At 43.0% G+C, this 12,979-nt stretch overlaps 1 protein-coding gene across 7 annotated transcripts in view; it reads right to left on the bottom strand.

Annotated features, from left to right (window-relative positions):
• MAP2K5 (mitogen-activated protein kinase kinase 5) overlaps nucleotides 1–12,923 on the bottom strand; it is a 277,702-nt gene extending 264,779 nt beyond the window's left edge. For 2 of the 7 annotated variants that reach the window (XM_019832177.3, XM_019832174.3), the window contains exons 1-2: nucleotides 12,225–12,922; nucleotides 5,479–5,527 (exon numbers count right to left, since the gene is read on the bottom strand). In XM_019832177.3, coding sequence (XP_019687736.1) covers nucleotides 5,479–5,527; nucleotides 12,225–12,359 — 184 coding nt within the window. In that variant the 5' untranslated portion in view covers nucleotides 12,360–12,922. Of the gene's footprint in view, nucleotides 1–5,478; nucleotides 5,528–12,224 lie in introns of all 7 variants that reach the window. The other 5 variants (XM_019832175.3, XM_019832176.3, XM_045060701.1 and 2 more) reach the window with 5 other exon arrangements.
• Nucleotides 12,924–12,979: the final 56 nt, after the last annotated feature.

The following is a 12,979-nucleotide window of genomic DNA, read 5'->3' on the forward strand; positions in this document are numbered from 1 at the left end:
AACAAAATGATCAAAATACAAATGAAGACACTCAAGCTCACTTATAATTGAAGAAACAAAAATAAAACAATAGCATAATAATCTCTTCCACCTTTCAAATTGCCACTGACTAGGAAGTTTGCTAATAAAAAATTACTCAGAGTTGGTGAGGGTAGAGAGAAATGGGCATTCTCAAACATTGTTGGTGGGAGTGTAAATTGGTTCTACCCTTTAGAGAGCAACATGGTAATAGCTATTAAAATGTAAAATAGGGGTACTCTTTGTCTCAGTAGTTCCAACTCCTGGGAATTTATCCTACAAATATATTTCCACCATGTGGAAAGATATAAGACAATGCTGTTGACTGCAGCATTTTTTCCAATACTAAAAAACCACTAACAACTTAAGATTGGCCCGTCAATAGGTTAAATAAATTAAGCCATGGCCATAAAATGAAGCATAATGTAGTCATCCAAAGGAATGAAGTCGATTTGTGCACAGTGATGTTGGAAGAGGTTATATATACCATGCATAAAAACATATATATATACATATATATGTGCATATATATGTGTGTGTGTATATATATATATATATATATATATATGCATGCGTATATATAAGGTAAGTGGGGGTGGGGGAACTAGTCACAGTATAGTATGCATTATGTACAGAGAAAACTTCTGTAAAGATACAGAACACACTGTTAAATAGTAAACTAGGGAAATGGGGGCTTTTAGTTTTCATTTCATTTGTATGCTGCTTGAATTCTTTTTTTAAGATCATCTATACCTTCTTAATTAAAAAAGAAATCAAGGGGGGCGCCTGGGTGGCTCAGTCGGTTAAGCGTCCGGCTTCAGCTCAGGTCATGATCTCACAGTCCGTGAGTTCGAGCCCCGCGTCAGGCTCTGTGCTGACAGCGCGAAGCCTGGAGCCTGCTTCAGATTCTGTGTCTCCCTCTCTCTCTGCCCCTCCCCCGCTCATGCTCTGCCTCTCTCTGTCTCAAAAATAAATAAAAACATTAAAAAAAATTTAAAAAAAGGAAATCAAGGGGCACCTGGGTGGCTAATCAGTTAAGCATCCGACTTCGGCTCAGGTCATGATCTCGCAGTTTGCGAGTTCGAATCCCGTGTCAGGCTCTGTGCTGACAGCTCGGAGCCTGGAGCCTGGAGCCTGCTTTGGATTCTGTGTCTCCTTCTCTCTCTGCCCCTCCCCTGCTCATGCTCTGTCTCTCTCTGTCTCTCAAAAATAAATAAATGTTAAAAAAAAAAAAGAAACCAAGCACTATATATTGGAAAGTATTTTGCTTTGTGCTCTAGTTATAAGGGGAAAAGGACCTAAAAGGGGTAAAATGAAAAAGACTTAGGGCCATCGGTCCAAGAGGTGATCAGCACAAATGGGCCTCCCTCCCCTTATCCAGCCTAACTCCCCTCAGAAACACTACTCCCAGGAACACAAACCAGAAAGAATATCGTCATTGTAGACCCTCTGCCCCCTCAGGACAGAAGGCCCAGTCAAGTGTGGAGTCTGACTGGTCCACCACCAACCAGTTTATATCCCGTGGCTGGGTAATAACACAAATAATGCAAATAGCAAATTACTTACTTGGCTTTAGGTCCCAGTAATTGTAAGATTCCCATCTGAATATGGGCACACAACATTTCATTTTATTCAGCAAGGGTCTAAGCTAAGTACTGAGAATAAGAGTGAAATAAAACGCAGTACCTGTCATCAAGTCCTTCAAAATCTAGTGAGAAGGGAAACATGCACACAACTCATCAGAAGGCAGGCCCCATGGGTTACCTGCTCTAGCAAAGGTGTGGAGGCAGATTAGCTCCATCTGGTGGGATCAGAGGTCTTACCCAATGGATGGCACTTCTCAGACTGAAGAATCTAAGATTACCTGACCTTTCCCCTCTTTTCCACTTACCAACTCTTTTCCTCTATATTTGTGCGGAACAAGTAAACGGGACAGTGTCCTTCCCTTTGCTGCTTAATTCACATTGCTAAAGACAATACCATCTCTTTTTTTTTATAAAAAAAAATTAACATTTATTCATTTTTTTTAAATGTTTATTATTTATTTTTGAGAGAGAGAGAGATAGACAGACACAGCATGATCAAGGGAGGGGCAGAGAGAGAAACACACACACAAAATAGAAGCAGGCTCCAGGCCCCAAGCTGTCAGCACAGAGCCCAACATGGGGCTCAAACTCACAAACTGCGAGATCATGACCTGAGTCGAAGTCGGACACTTAATCGACTGAGCCAACCAGGCAGCACCCCTACCATCTCTTTTGCATAAGAAATCAATTAGTGCTAGGTATCCTTTTCAATATTAAATACAGTACCATAAATATATCTTTGATCAAAGTTTTCTTTATTTGGAAGTTGTTCCATCATAGCTCCAGACCACAGAAATGCTCAAAAATGTCAGCAAATTAGCTTACAAGCTACATCTTTCCAAATGCTTCTTCTACATAGATTCCATTTATTAGTTCAGATCTTTGGTTCAGAAAATAAGGTCATCCTAGAGCAATCATAAAAAAAGCCAGGCTGGGATTCTAAGTCTATAAGGGAAAGTAAGCAGTACTCTAAGCTCAAGAAACAAAGGACTGTTATTATTTTGTCCGTGTGTGTTTTGGGGTTTTATTTTTTGTTTTTGCCTAAAACTTGTCCAGACACAGATGGGTATAGAGTTGCCACTCTTATTTCAGTAAAGGAGTGAGATCTCCTAGAACTTAAACCTAGAAATTCACACTTTTTTTTCTGTTGTGTTAGGTGTATTTTTCAGTATTAAATATATTGCCATAAGTATTTCTTTGGCTAAAGTTTTACTTATCCAAGAGTTGTTCCATCATACCCATAAACCATAAACCCATCAGCCATGTCAACCATACTTAACACACTTCATAGGCTTCTGACACACTTGGTTATACCAAGTGCATGTTTCACAGTCAAAAACAACCGTGTTTAAACTTGGCTCCACTTCCTAGCTGATGACGCTTGGCAACCATTTCATGTCTCTGGGCCTCAGGTTCCCAAAGGTAGAGTTTTCCTACCTCACAGAGTTTTTGTCAGGATTAGCAACAATTTAGGTAAATCATCTAGTCCATTGCTAGAAAGAGAGCAAGCCATCAACAAATGACAGCTAAAATGATCAATGTTATTACTATGAACCCTCACTCTGGAAGCCAGTGGGGTCAAGACACTCTGTGGGACCCAGAAAGCAAGAAGTAGGAAGGACAGGGGCTCCTGGGTGCCTCAGTCAGTTAAGCAACCGACTCTTGATTTTGGCTCAGTTCATGATCTCATGGTTATGAGATCAAGCCCCACATCATGGAGCCTACTACAGATACTCTCTCTGTCTCCCTCTCCCTCTGCCCCTCCCCTGCATGCTCTCTCAAAAAAAAAAAAAAAAAAAAAAAAAGATAGGAAGTACAAAATAAACTTATTTTCTGTTACACTTAAACAATCAGAATAAGTAATTTCAAGAATTTTGACAACTCCCAAAACGTGTCAACAGTGGTTGAGAATATATACATGTTCTGGAGTCTACACGAGAAAGTCCACTTTACCAATCACTAGCTATGAGACCTTGAGCAAGCTGCTCAGAGCAGATATCCTTTCCTCAACTAAAATGGAGCTAGTAACAGTCCTTCCAAGTACTTCATGGAGATTTGTGAAGGTTAAATTAAATGAGATAACCATGGAATGTTCTTAGCACAGCATCTGGCAACAGTAACAGATGTTAACTATCAGCCTGTCCATGAAATCCGGGGTACCACCAAGGACTTACCAAAAAAGCTCTGAACAGCTTGCAACACTAGTATTTCAGATACGCGTACCATTTTTCAATAGGATATACAGTCCAGTGTGGTTAATAAAGTACTAATCATTTTAAGAGTCTTACGCAAGTGACTTTTAAATACACGTAATGAATGTTGAAAAATATTCAAACAATAGAGAAGTATAGAAAAGTAAAAAGTGTGCTCATCTAGCCAACCGTTCCCCACCCTAACCCTCAAGTCCACTTCCCAAAGGGGACACCACTGGAAACACTATGGTGGGCATTCTGCAGATCCTTGTCTCTCAAGATATACACGAAGCTGGGAGGTACAGAGATTAGCTGTTTTATAAAATGGGATCACACCATACATATTATTTACTTATTCAACAATGTATCATGGAGATCTTTCCATGTCAATGCATAAAATCATTCTTTTTAGCTGCTGCTCAATTGGCTGCTGCTTCAGATAATGGATACTTTATTAATCCATTATTCTAGGAATTTAGCTTTCCTCTAATTTTTTGCTATTAAAAGTAATTCCATGGGATGCCTGGGTGGCTCAGTTGGTTAAGCATCTGACTTTGGTTCAGGTCATGATCTCAAAGTTCAGAGTTTGAGCCCCACATCGGGCTCTCTGCTGACAGCTCAGAGCCTGGAGCCTGCTTTGGATTCTGCGTTTCCCTCTCTCTCTCTTTCTCTGCCCCTCCCCTGCTCGTGCTGTCTCTCTCTCTCTCTCAAAAATAATAAATAAACATTAAAAAAATTTTTTTTAATTCCACAATGAATATTTTGTTTGAAGGGCATTCAACACATGTGCAGGTATTTCTGTTGAAAAGCCTCCTAAAAGAAAACCTGCTCAAAGGTTCTGCACATTTTATATTTTGTTAAGTACCACCAAATTGTCCTCCAAAGAGAGCATAAATAAAAGACATTGTATTCACTGTCATTAACCATCTGCGTAAAAACCAAGAACAACAAGTAAACTATCGTGTGAAGAAACCGTACATCTTCTAATGGAAAAGTGGCCTTCACCTTCTAAAAACAGATGGGAAAAAATCCTTACTTCATCCTTCTCAACATCAGAGCCCTTGTTCTATGGACTAAACTCTCACCTTAACATTACTGGACCCTGACGTCCTTTGCAATGACTTGGCTCATGTGGAAACTTGTTTTCTAGTCCATCCTGCCCCCTCCCAATCCCCAGGCCACTTGGTTTTGGTGGGGGAGGGGACAGTGAGGAAGAAGGACTCAAGACTGAAGTGTTACTGTCATCATGTAGCAGCCACACCAAGCCCCACTAAAACAGAATTATTCCAGGCAACGCTCACTTAAAAGCTCTACTCTGTTGCTGTGTTAAAGCAGTAATGGATTACAATCTCTTAATCAGTAATCACTGGCCTACAGGTAGTTTACACGTTTCATTTCGTCCCACAATATTATTACAGTGAGGAGCAAGAGCAGATAAAGGTCATGTTGGTAATTAAAGCTATATTATAGAAATATGCACACCCAAGATATGATTAAATAAGAAAATATTACTCAGTTCAGTATCATCATTAAACTTGCATTAATTTATAAATATTTAAATGTACCATATGATGATCATAAATAATCTGTTTTTGTCAGTTTCTAAAGTAATACAACCCATAAACCCTTTGAAAAATTACTGCAGAAAGAAATAGTCAAGGAAGTATACAAGCCAGACTTACATTCAAATGCTGTGGTTGTTGCTTCAGGCAGAACCTGGCCTATCACATCCTAAACAAAGAAAGAATAAAGAAACACAATTAGCCATCTTCTTTATTGCTAACATGTGGCAAATCCTAGAGGAAATATGAGAACCTGAAGATGATTTTTGAAATGTTGGCATAAACTATAAAAACATTAGCTCATAATCACACTTAGCCCAGCAATGTGAGGCCAGAGCTTAAATCTCTATTTTGGGGCGGGGGGGGGGGGGGGGGGGGGGAGGGGGGGGATTCTTTACAAAATTTCCTCTACTATGTATTCGTAACAATCTTTCCCTCTTGATTCAACAGTGTATACAAATACACTCTTGTGGGGGCACCTGGGTAGCTCAGTCGGTTAAGTGTTTGACTTTGGCTCAGGTCATGATCTCACGGTTCATGGGTTCATGGGTTCGAGCTGTGCGTTGGACTCTGGGCTGACGGCTCAGAGCCTGGAGCCTGCTTTGGATTTTGTGCCTGCCTCTCTCTCTCTCTCTCTCTCTCTCTCTCTCTCTCTCTCTCTCTCTCTCTCTCTCCCCCTCCCCCGCTCATGCTCTGTCTCTCTCTCTCTCAAAAATAAACATTAAAAAAATTTTAATAAAAAAATACACCCTTGTGTATTAAACAAATAAACAGTTTCTTCTACGGGAGGCTGTGGCGTGCACTGCCAGTAGAAAGAGTAAGGGGTTTAGGAGTCAGACTAGCCTGGGTTTGAATCCCAGGTCTGCACCTACTAGCTCTGTGACTGGAAATAAATTACTTAACCTCTCTGAGCCTCAATCTGATTATCCGCCAATAGGAGTCTAGTAATACTTAGAGAGATAATGCAAAAATTAAGTTAAATAATATACATAAATTAACCTAGCACATTGTGGATACTCAAATGCAGCTTCTGATATGTAACTAGCAACATCGTGCCTTGTATTCATAGTGCAAAGAGTTCAAAAAACAAGTTTCTGTGACGTATTATTCCCATAATGCCATAACCTATAATGCTACATTTGATACAAACAATTTTTATCAACCTTTACTCCTAAGCAACTGGAAAACATATATTGAATGACACTGGAACAGAGTTAATCTAGTCTACAAAAAAATTTTTTTTTAAGTTTATATATCCTGATACCAATATTTAAATGAACCTGTAAAGTTGAAATCTTAAAAATCAGTCTTATGGAGACAGCTTAGCTCAAGAGGCATGGGACATCCTCAAGAAACAGCCAGCACTGGGAAAAATGACCCTCCATGATGTCCAGCCCCACCTAAATGGTCTGCAAACCTCACTGCTCTCCGGGACTCTGCCACAACGTCCCTCCTAGGCTCTGCCAGAACTGGCACCAGGCAGCCGGGTGACAAAGCGGCTTACGGTAGTTCTCAGCAGGGAGCCCACAGCCCTTCCAAGCGGGGCACTTAGCAGAGTGGCGGCTGCAACTTCCTTCTGAAGGCAGTTCTTTAGAAGCTTTTGCTGCAGTGGAAATTTGCATAATAGCCTCGCCTCCAGAGTGCCTTTTTTTTCCCTCAAAAATAAATGTGTGCATATAAAATTGATCAAAGAGAACTATCTTAGGCAACCCTTGCTCATTAGACCCAAAGGAGGTTATTTTTTTCCTTCTGACTCTAGTCTTAGCACATGAAACATCAACTCTGAGGAAGTATTTGTAAAAAAAAAAAAAAAAAAAAATCGAGTGTTAAAAACATTGTACACACTTGTAGGTAAAAGTATTTATTGACAGGTAAATGGAAACTGTGGAGTGAGTATGGAATAAATTCTACAGACAGCTAGTGTAAAGCCTGACTGTGTGGGCTGGAGCCAGACTGCTAGGGCTGGACCTTGACTCTGCTGTTCAGCAGCTCGGTGACTGGGTCTATCTGGGCCATGAGATCATAACTGTACCCACCTTGTAGGACGAAATGAGTTCACATTTATAAAGGGATTTTAAGAGTGTCTAGCACACGGTAGGTGCCACAATAGTGTCTGTTAAATTAATAAAACAAGTCACTGATGACTGGAAAGTTATAGAGCTTACCTAACAATGAAACCCAAAATTTCAGCACCTGAGGATTGGTGGATAGTCATTTGTTCACTCCCATCATCCTTCCAGAGCATCTATTGAGGACCTTTTCTAACTAGTGGTGTGGTTAAAAACAAGCTGGGGGACGCCACCCCCAACCCTCCACGTCGACGTTACTTTCAGGGAACTCTGATCACCTAGATCTTGTGCCATGAACTCTACAGCATTAGCAAACTAAGTTAGGATCCTTCCTACTTATGAACAGCAGATCCCATCAAACAGCAAATTTCTAATAACTAGCTGAAAACCTTGGGGGGCAGCAGTGGCCCCTTTTGCCCATCACCATAAACAAGGAGTCACATAGGCTTTACACCTCATGTGGGGAAAAAGAGTAAAAAAAAAAAAAAAGCAAACTTGCTTGAGGGATCATGTGAACACAACCAGCCATATCATTCTGTTAAAGCAAATAAGGTGGGGCTTATCATAATGCTGAAGAGTTGAAAAGTTTCAAAATTAGTTAATACCTACTGGTCATTTCTAACCAGGACATATTTAATAATTCTATGTATATTTTACATTTATATTTTAAGTGACTTATTTCCAGGAAAAAAGAAAAAGCCCTGTCTTATTCACAACATAACATTTACCTAAAGAAGTTTCCAAAAGAAAATTTAAATTTAAATATTGTAATGGTGATCATTTCTTGGTCATTTTCTTCTCCATGCTTTTAATATATCAATCAAATATATGATGGACCAAAAGTATAATTAAGCATCTACGCATGCCAGGAGCATAAAGATCACAAAGCTGTAGGCTACAGAAGAGTAAGATTTAGGAAGATTATAGTCTGGTCACTCAGATAAAGACAAACCTAAAAGAATAACGATACAGCGCACTTACAGGCTGATAAGAGCCAGGCAAAAGGCATAAATACAGTATTTGCTAACTCAGGAGGCAGAAAAAAAATCACAGGCTCAGTCTAGGTAAAAACTTCACAGATGAGAGGAAATCTGAGCTGGGACTTGGGAGACCGGATTCAAATACCAAGAGGAAGAGGGGGAACATTCTCTTGCACCACTATTGCGATCTCCTGCACAATTTTCCCCAAACCGGAGATTGTGTCTACAAGGAAAAGAACACAGAAAGCTGAAAAACAGATAATCAAATGTCTCTGCCCTTGAAGACCAGCTAGGCCTACTTCACCCTGCAGCCAGTCCCGAATTATTCAGACCCAGACACAGGCCCAGAGAGGCTAAGTGCCTTCCTTGTCCAAGGTCTCCCAGCTATTTGACAGAGCAGTGACGAGAGCCCTCGACTACAACCTCAGGTACAAAACACTCTCAGATACAGATGACTCAGTGACCACAAACTGCTTCTGGCTTCTGTGTCTGGTCCTACCAAAAACGAGCTGTGTGGCTTTAGCATTTTCCCCCTCTGGGGTTCACACTTCCGAATTTGAAAACCGGGGAGAAGAGAGTTACATGAGGTGAGGGGGATGCTTCCAGATTTCATTTGGCTTTAAATTTTAAGGTTCCAAGCCAAAGATGCTGATATAGCTGTCGGTTTTTGACAATTTCGTTTTTTTTTTTTTTTTGTAATGTTTATTTGGAGGGAGGGTGCAGAGAAAGGGAGACAGAGGGTCCAAAGTGGGCTCTGCGCTAATCGCAGAGAGCCCGATATGGAGCTCGAACTCACAAACTGTAAGATCATGACCTGAGCCGAAGTCGGATGCTTAACCAACCGAGTCACCCAGGTGTCCAGTTTTTTGACAATTTTTTGATGAAAAGATGAGGTGACCCTGGTGAAGAAATCACAGGTGCCCACCAGGATCTGTACGTGCAGTTCGTAGAGCCTGCTATAGGAACACAGGAGATAGCACAGCACCCATTGTCAAGAGCCCTTCATCAGGGCTCTAAACATGCTCCACCTGGGCTTACCTGCACATAGGCACATGTGAGGACACAAGGCACTCTAGATGGTAGGACCGATCGTCCAAAGTTGACTTTAAAGCCAGTCAGCCTGGGTGGCTCAGTCAGTTAAGCATCCAACTTCAGCTGAGATCATGATCTCGCAGTTTGTGGGTTCGAGCCCCACGTTGGGCTCTGTGCTGACAGCTCAGAGCCTGGAGCCTGCTTCAGATTCTGTGTCTCCCTCTCTCTCTGCCCCTTTCCGGCTCATGCTCTGTCTCTTTCTCTCAAAAATAAATAAACGTTAAAAAAAAAAAAAAAAAAGTAAAGCCAATCAGCCTGGAGCCAAGGTACAATAGAGAGATGCTTAAGAAGCAAAAGAGCCAGGCCCTGTCCCTTATGTTGTAACAACAATACTTACAGAGCATTTACCTCATTCCAGATTGTTCTAAGTGCTTTATACGTATCAACTCCAGTAGTCCTCATACTCTATGAAGTGGGCATTATTTTCATCTTCTACCCCTCTTTTTTTTTTTTTTTTTTTTTTTTTGTTTGTTTTTACAGGTAAAGAACTGAGACACAAAAGACACTTGCCCAAGTGAGTCTGGTAAGGCTTGCAATTTAAACCCAGGCAATCTGGCCCAGAGTTTGTGTTTGTAAACACTGTATCACTGTGTTCTAAATATCTTCTGTTATTTCAAATGAGCAAAGTGAAAGAAAGCTCACACCTTTCTCATCACAGACACGATCTCAGTTAATCTTCACAAGCCTTGAAGGCAGGTATTGTCCCCATTTTACAAGTAAGGAAACTGAGGCTAAAAGAGGTAGAGAGACTTGTCTAGTTAGTGAGACTGCTTGCAATTAAGCTCACTTTTTTTTGAGAGAGAGAGAGAGAGAGAGAGAGCGTGCACACAGGGGGAGAGAGAGAATCTGCAGCAGGTTTCATGCTCAGCACAGAGCCTGATGCAGGGCTCGATCTCACGACCCTGGGATTATGACCTGAGCTGAAATGAAGAGTTGGACACTCAACTGACTGAGCCACCCAGTCGCCCCATTAAACCCACGTTTTGATTCAAAACCTAGCAGGCTGTCCACAAAACCATAACCGCATGCATCTTTTTTAACGCTCCCTTTGAAATATCTGAACAAATATTTCAGGGTCCTACGGAGCACGAGCAAGAGGGAAAATGAATGTCCATCTCCTCCGGAAATGCACCATTTACTGGAAGAGAGAGATAAAACTGTGACAAAACCTGTGAGCTTTGCCCAAACGATGCTGTGGGAACACAGAGGAGGGGCACATAACCAAGACTACGGTAGAGGAAAAGGGAAGCTGGGCTCTGAAAGGACACGTAGGAGTTGGCTAACTGAAGAAAAGCACCGAGTGGAGACAGCCTAGGAGAACCAAAGTTAATTCTATGTAACCTGGAGCACAGGATGCTCGTGGGGTGTGGTGAGAGGGGAGGGGAGGTGTGGTGTGGTGCCAGGCAGGCAGAAGCCAATCCAGACGGGCCTAGAGGACCATGCTAAAAAGTCTGGGCTTTGTCACGAGAAGAAAACTATATGCACACGAGTGCGCGAACTCCAGACACAAAGAGAAGAGTAACATTTGGTGGACAAGACTGGAAGCTGCTGGCTCACTCCAGCCTCTGGACTCGTAGCCCAGACACCTGAAAATCTGTAATGGTCTGGATGGTCAGCAACATCCAGAATTCAAAATATAGATACAGGAATCAAATTTTGATGGTGGCACCTACGACAACCAAAAAAAAAAAAAAAAATCACATCACAGATCTCCCTCCTCCCAAGAACCTTTACCCAGCCCCATCTTATTCTGCAGGTAACTTCCGCTATAGATGTAGTACCTGCAACATGCTTCTGGGTATGTCAGTTCTGCCCGATACCTCAATTATTCAATATATAAAATGGGCACAATACACTCTATCTCAAATGTCTGCTAAAAGATGAGAAATGGCAGTGCAGCACATGAAAAAAAATTACTAAGGAAATCTGAGTTCTGGTACTGACTCCCCCACTCGTGAGCAACACTACTTTGGAAAAACAGTTTCACCTCACTACTCCTCAGTAACTATCTCAAAAAAGATAAGAGGTCTCAACAGACCACTGCTGAGGTTACACTCTGCTCTCACGTTCCATGACTTTATTTGAAATATATCCTGAGAGTAATAACACAGCACTGATTCTCAGATGCACCTTTTCCTCCACTTTTAACATCTCTGAAATTGGGCTGCTTTTGTATAACGCACAGCATGTCACAGTTTAACAGGCAGTGTTTTTGTTTTTTTTTTCTTTCTGAGTGGTACACAAAATAGTATCTTAAAACCAATGGCACCTTGGGTTTGTTGAAACATGGTAAGTTCCAGTCGCCTAGTTTCTCTTTCCCTATTGGTCACCAAGTTCAGGGAACTCTGTAGAAAGACATGGCTGGAATCTGGCCAGGGACATTCCGAGAAACACTTGGGGGAAAAAAAACTTCTAGACTCAGCTTTTTGCATCCAGTTGATGCTTCTGTGTGTATGTCCCAGTCCAGCTGCGAGCTCCTTGAGGGCAGGGGTTCAATCTGATTCATCTCTAGTTCCCCAGGGTCCTGCACATTTGCCAGACTTCAGTCCATGCAATTAATCAATGTCTGTCGTGGAAGCAATAAAACTGCCCCCACAGGAGGCCAGCAATGGCCACGGCCACTAGCTTGGGCAACCAGGCTGAGATTCAGCGGTCAGGGTGCTGACTACCCCACAAATCCCTGCGCCCTCCTCAATGGGTTTTGGACACTGAGATTACCACTCACCAGCACATCCCTGAAGAGTAACTGCGGCCCGGAGTGCACTGTCCAGTCCACCGCGCCACTATTTGGAATCTTGATACGAATCACCAGCACCTGGTTCTCCATGGCATGGAAGGGGCCAAAGGCCAGCCACAGCATTACAGGTTACAGGGGCTCACATCCTGGGGCAGGAGGTACCCACTGGATCCTGGTTAGGCGAGGGCTCCAAAGGGTGACAAGGGGACGGAGGGGAACAGGACAGGGGGTCGGGGGAGTGAAGAAGAGGGATGGTCTGGAAGGGACCGGCAGGCAGCAAGCCAGGCCCAGCCTGTATGGGGTTGGGGCTGCCTCTCTGTGAGCGTGGACGGGGCACGAGGCAGGGGCCAATATAAACTAACGGGGGTCAGAGGGTTCTGGAGTTGGGAAAGAGAGCGAACCGGATCGTGAAGCCCCCTGCCGTCTGTGTGGGTGTGAGGAGATGACCCCGTTTTAGGGAGACAGAGCGGCAGGTGTCCACTCTTCCTTAGTGGAGAGGGGAGGGTCCCCGACTGGAGGGGACTCAGTCGGGGGCTGTTTGGAAGGAGACCCGGGGCCGCCAAACCAAGCGAGAGTCGAGGAGGGCCCTCCGTCGGGAAGCGAATCCTGTTCCCCACCCCGAGTCAGAGGGCGCGGCGCGCACGCGGGCCCGGCCCCAGCCGCCCCGGGCCGAACGTTCCGGCTGCGGCGGCGGCGGCAGCGGCAAAAGGAGAAGGAAGGCGCGGCGAGGGCACTGTTACTCC

This window comes from Felis catus, chromosome B3 (genome assembly GCF_018350175.1).
Source record: "Felis catus isolate Fca126 chromosome B3, F.catus_Fca126_mat1.0, whole genome shotgun sequence".
Classification (NCBI taxonomy): Eukaryota; Metazoa; Chordata; class Mammalia; order Carnivora; family Felidae; genus Felis; species Felis catus.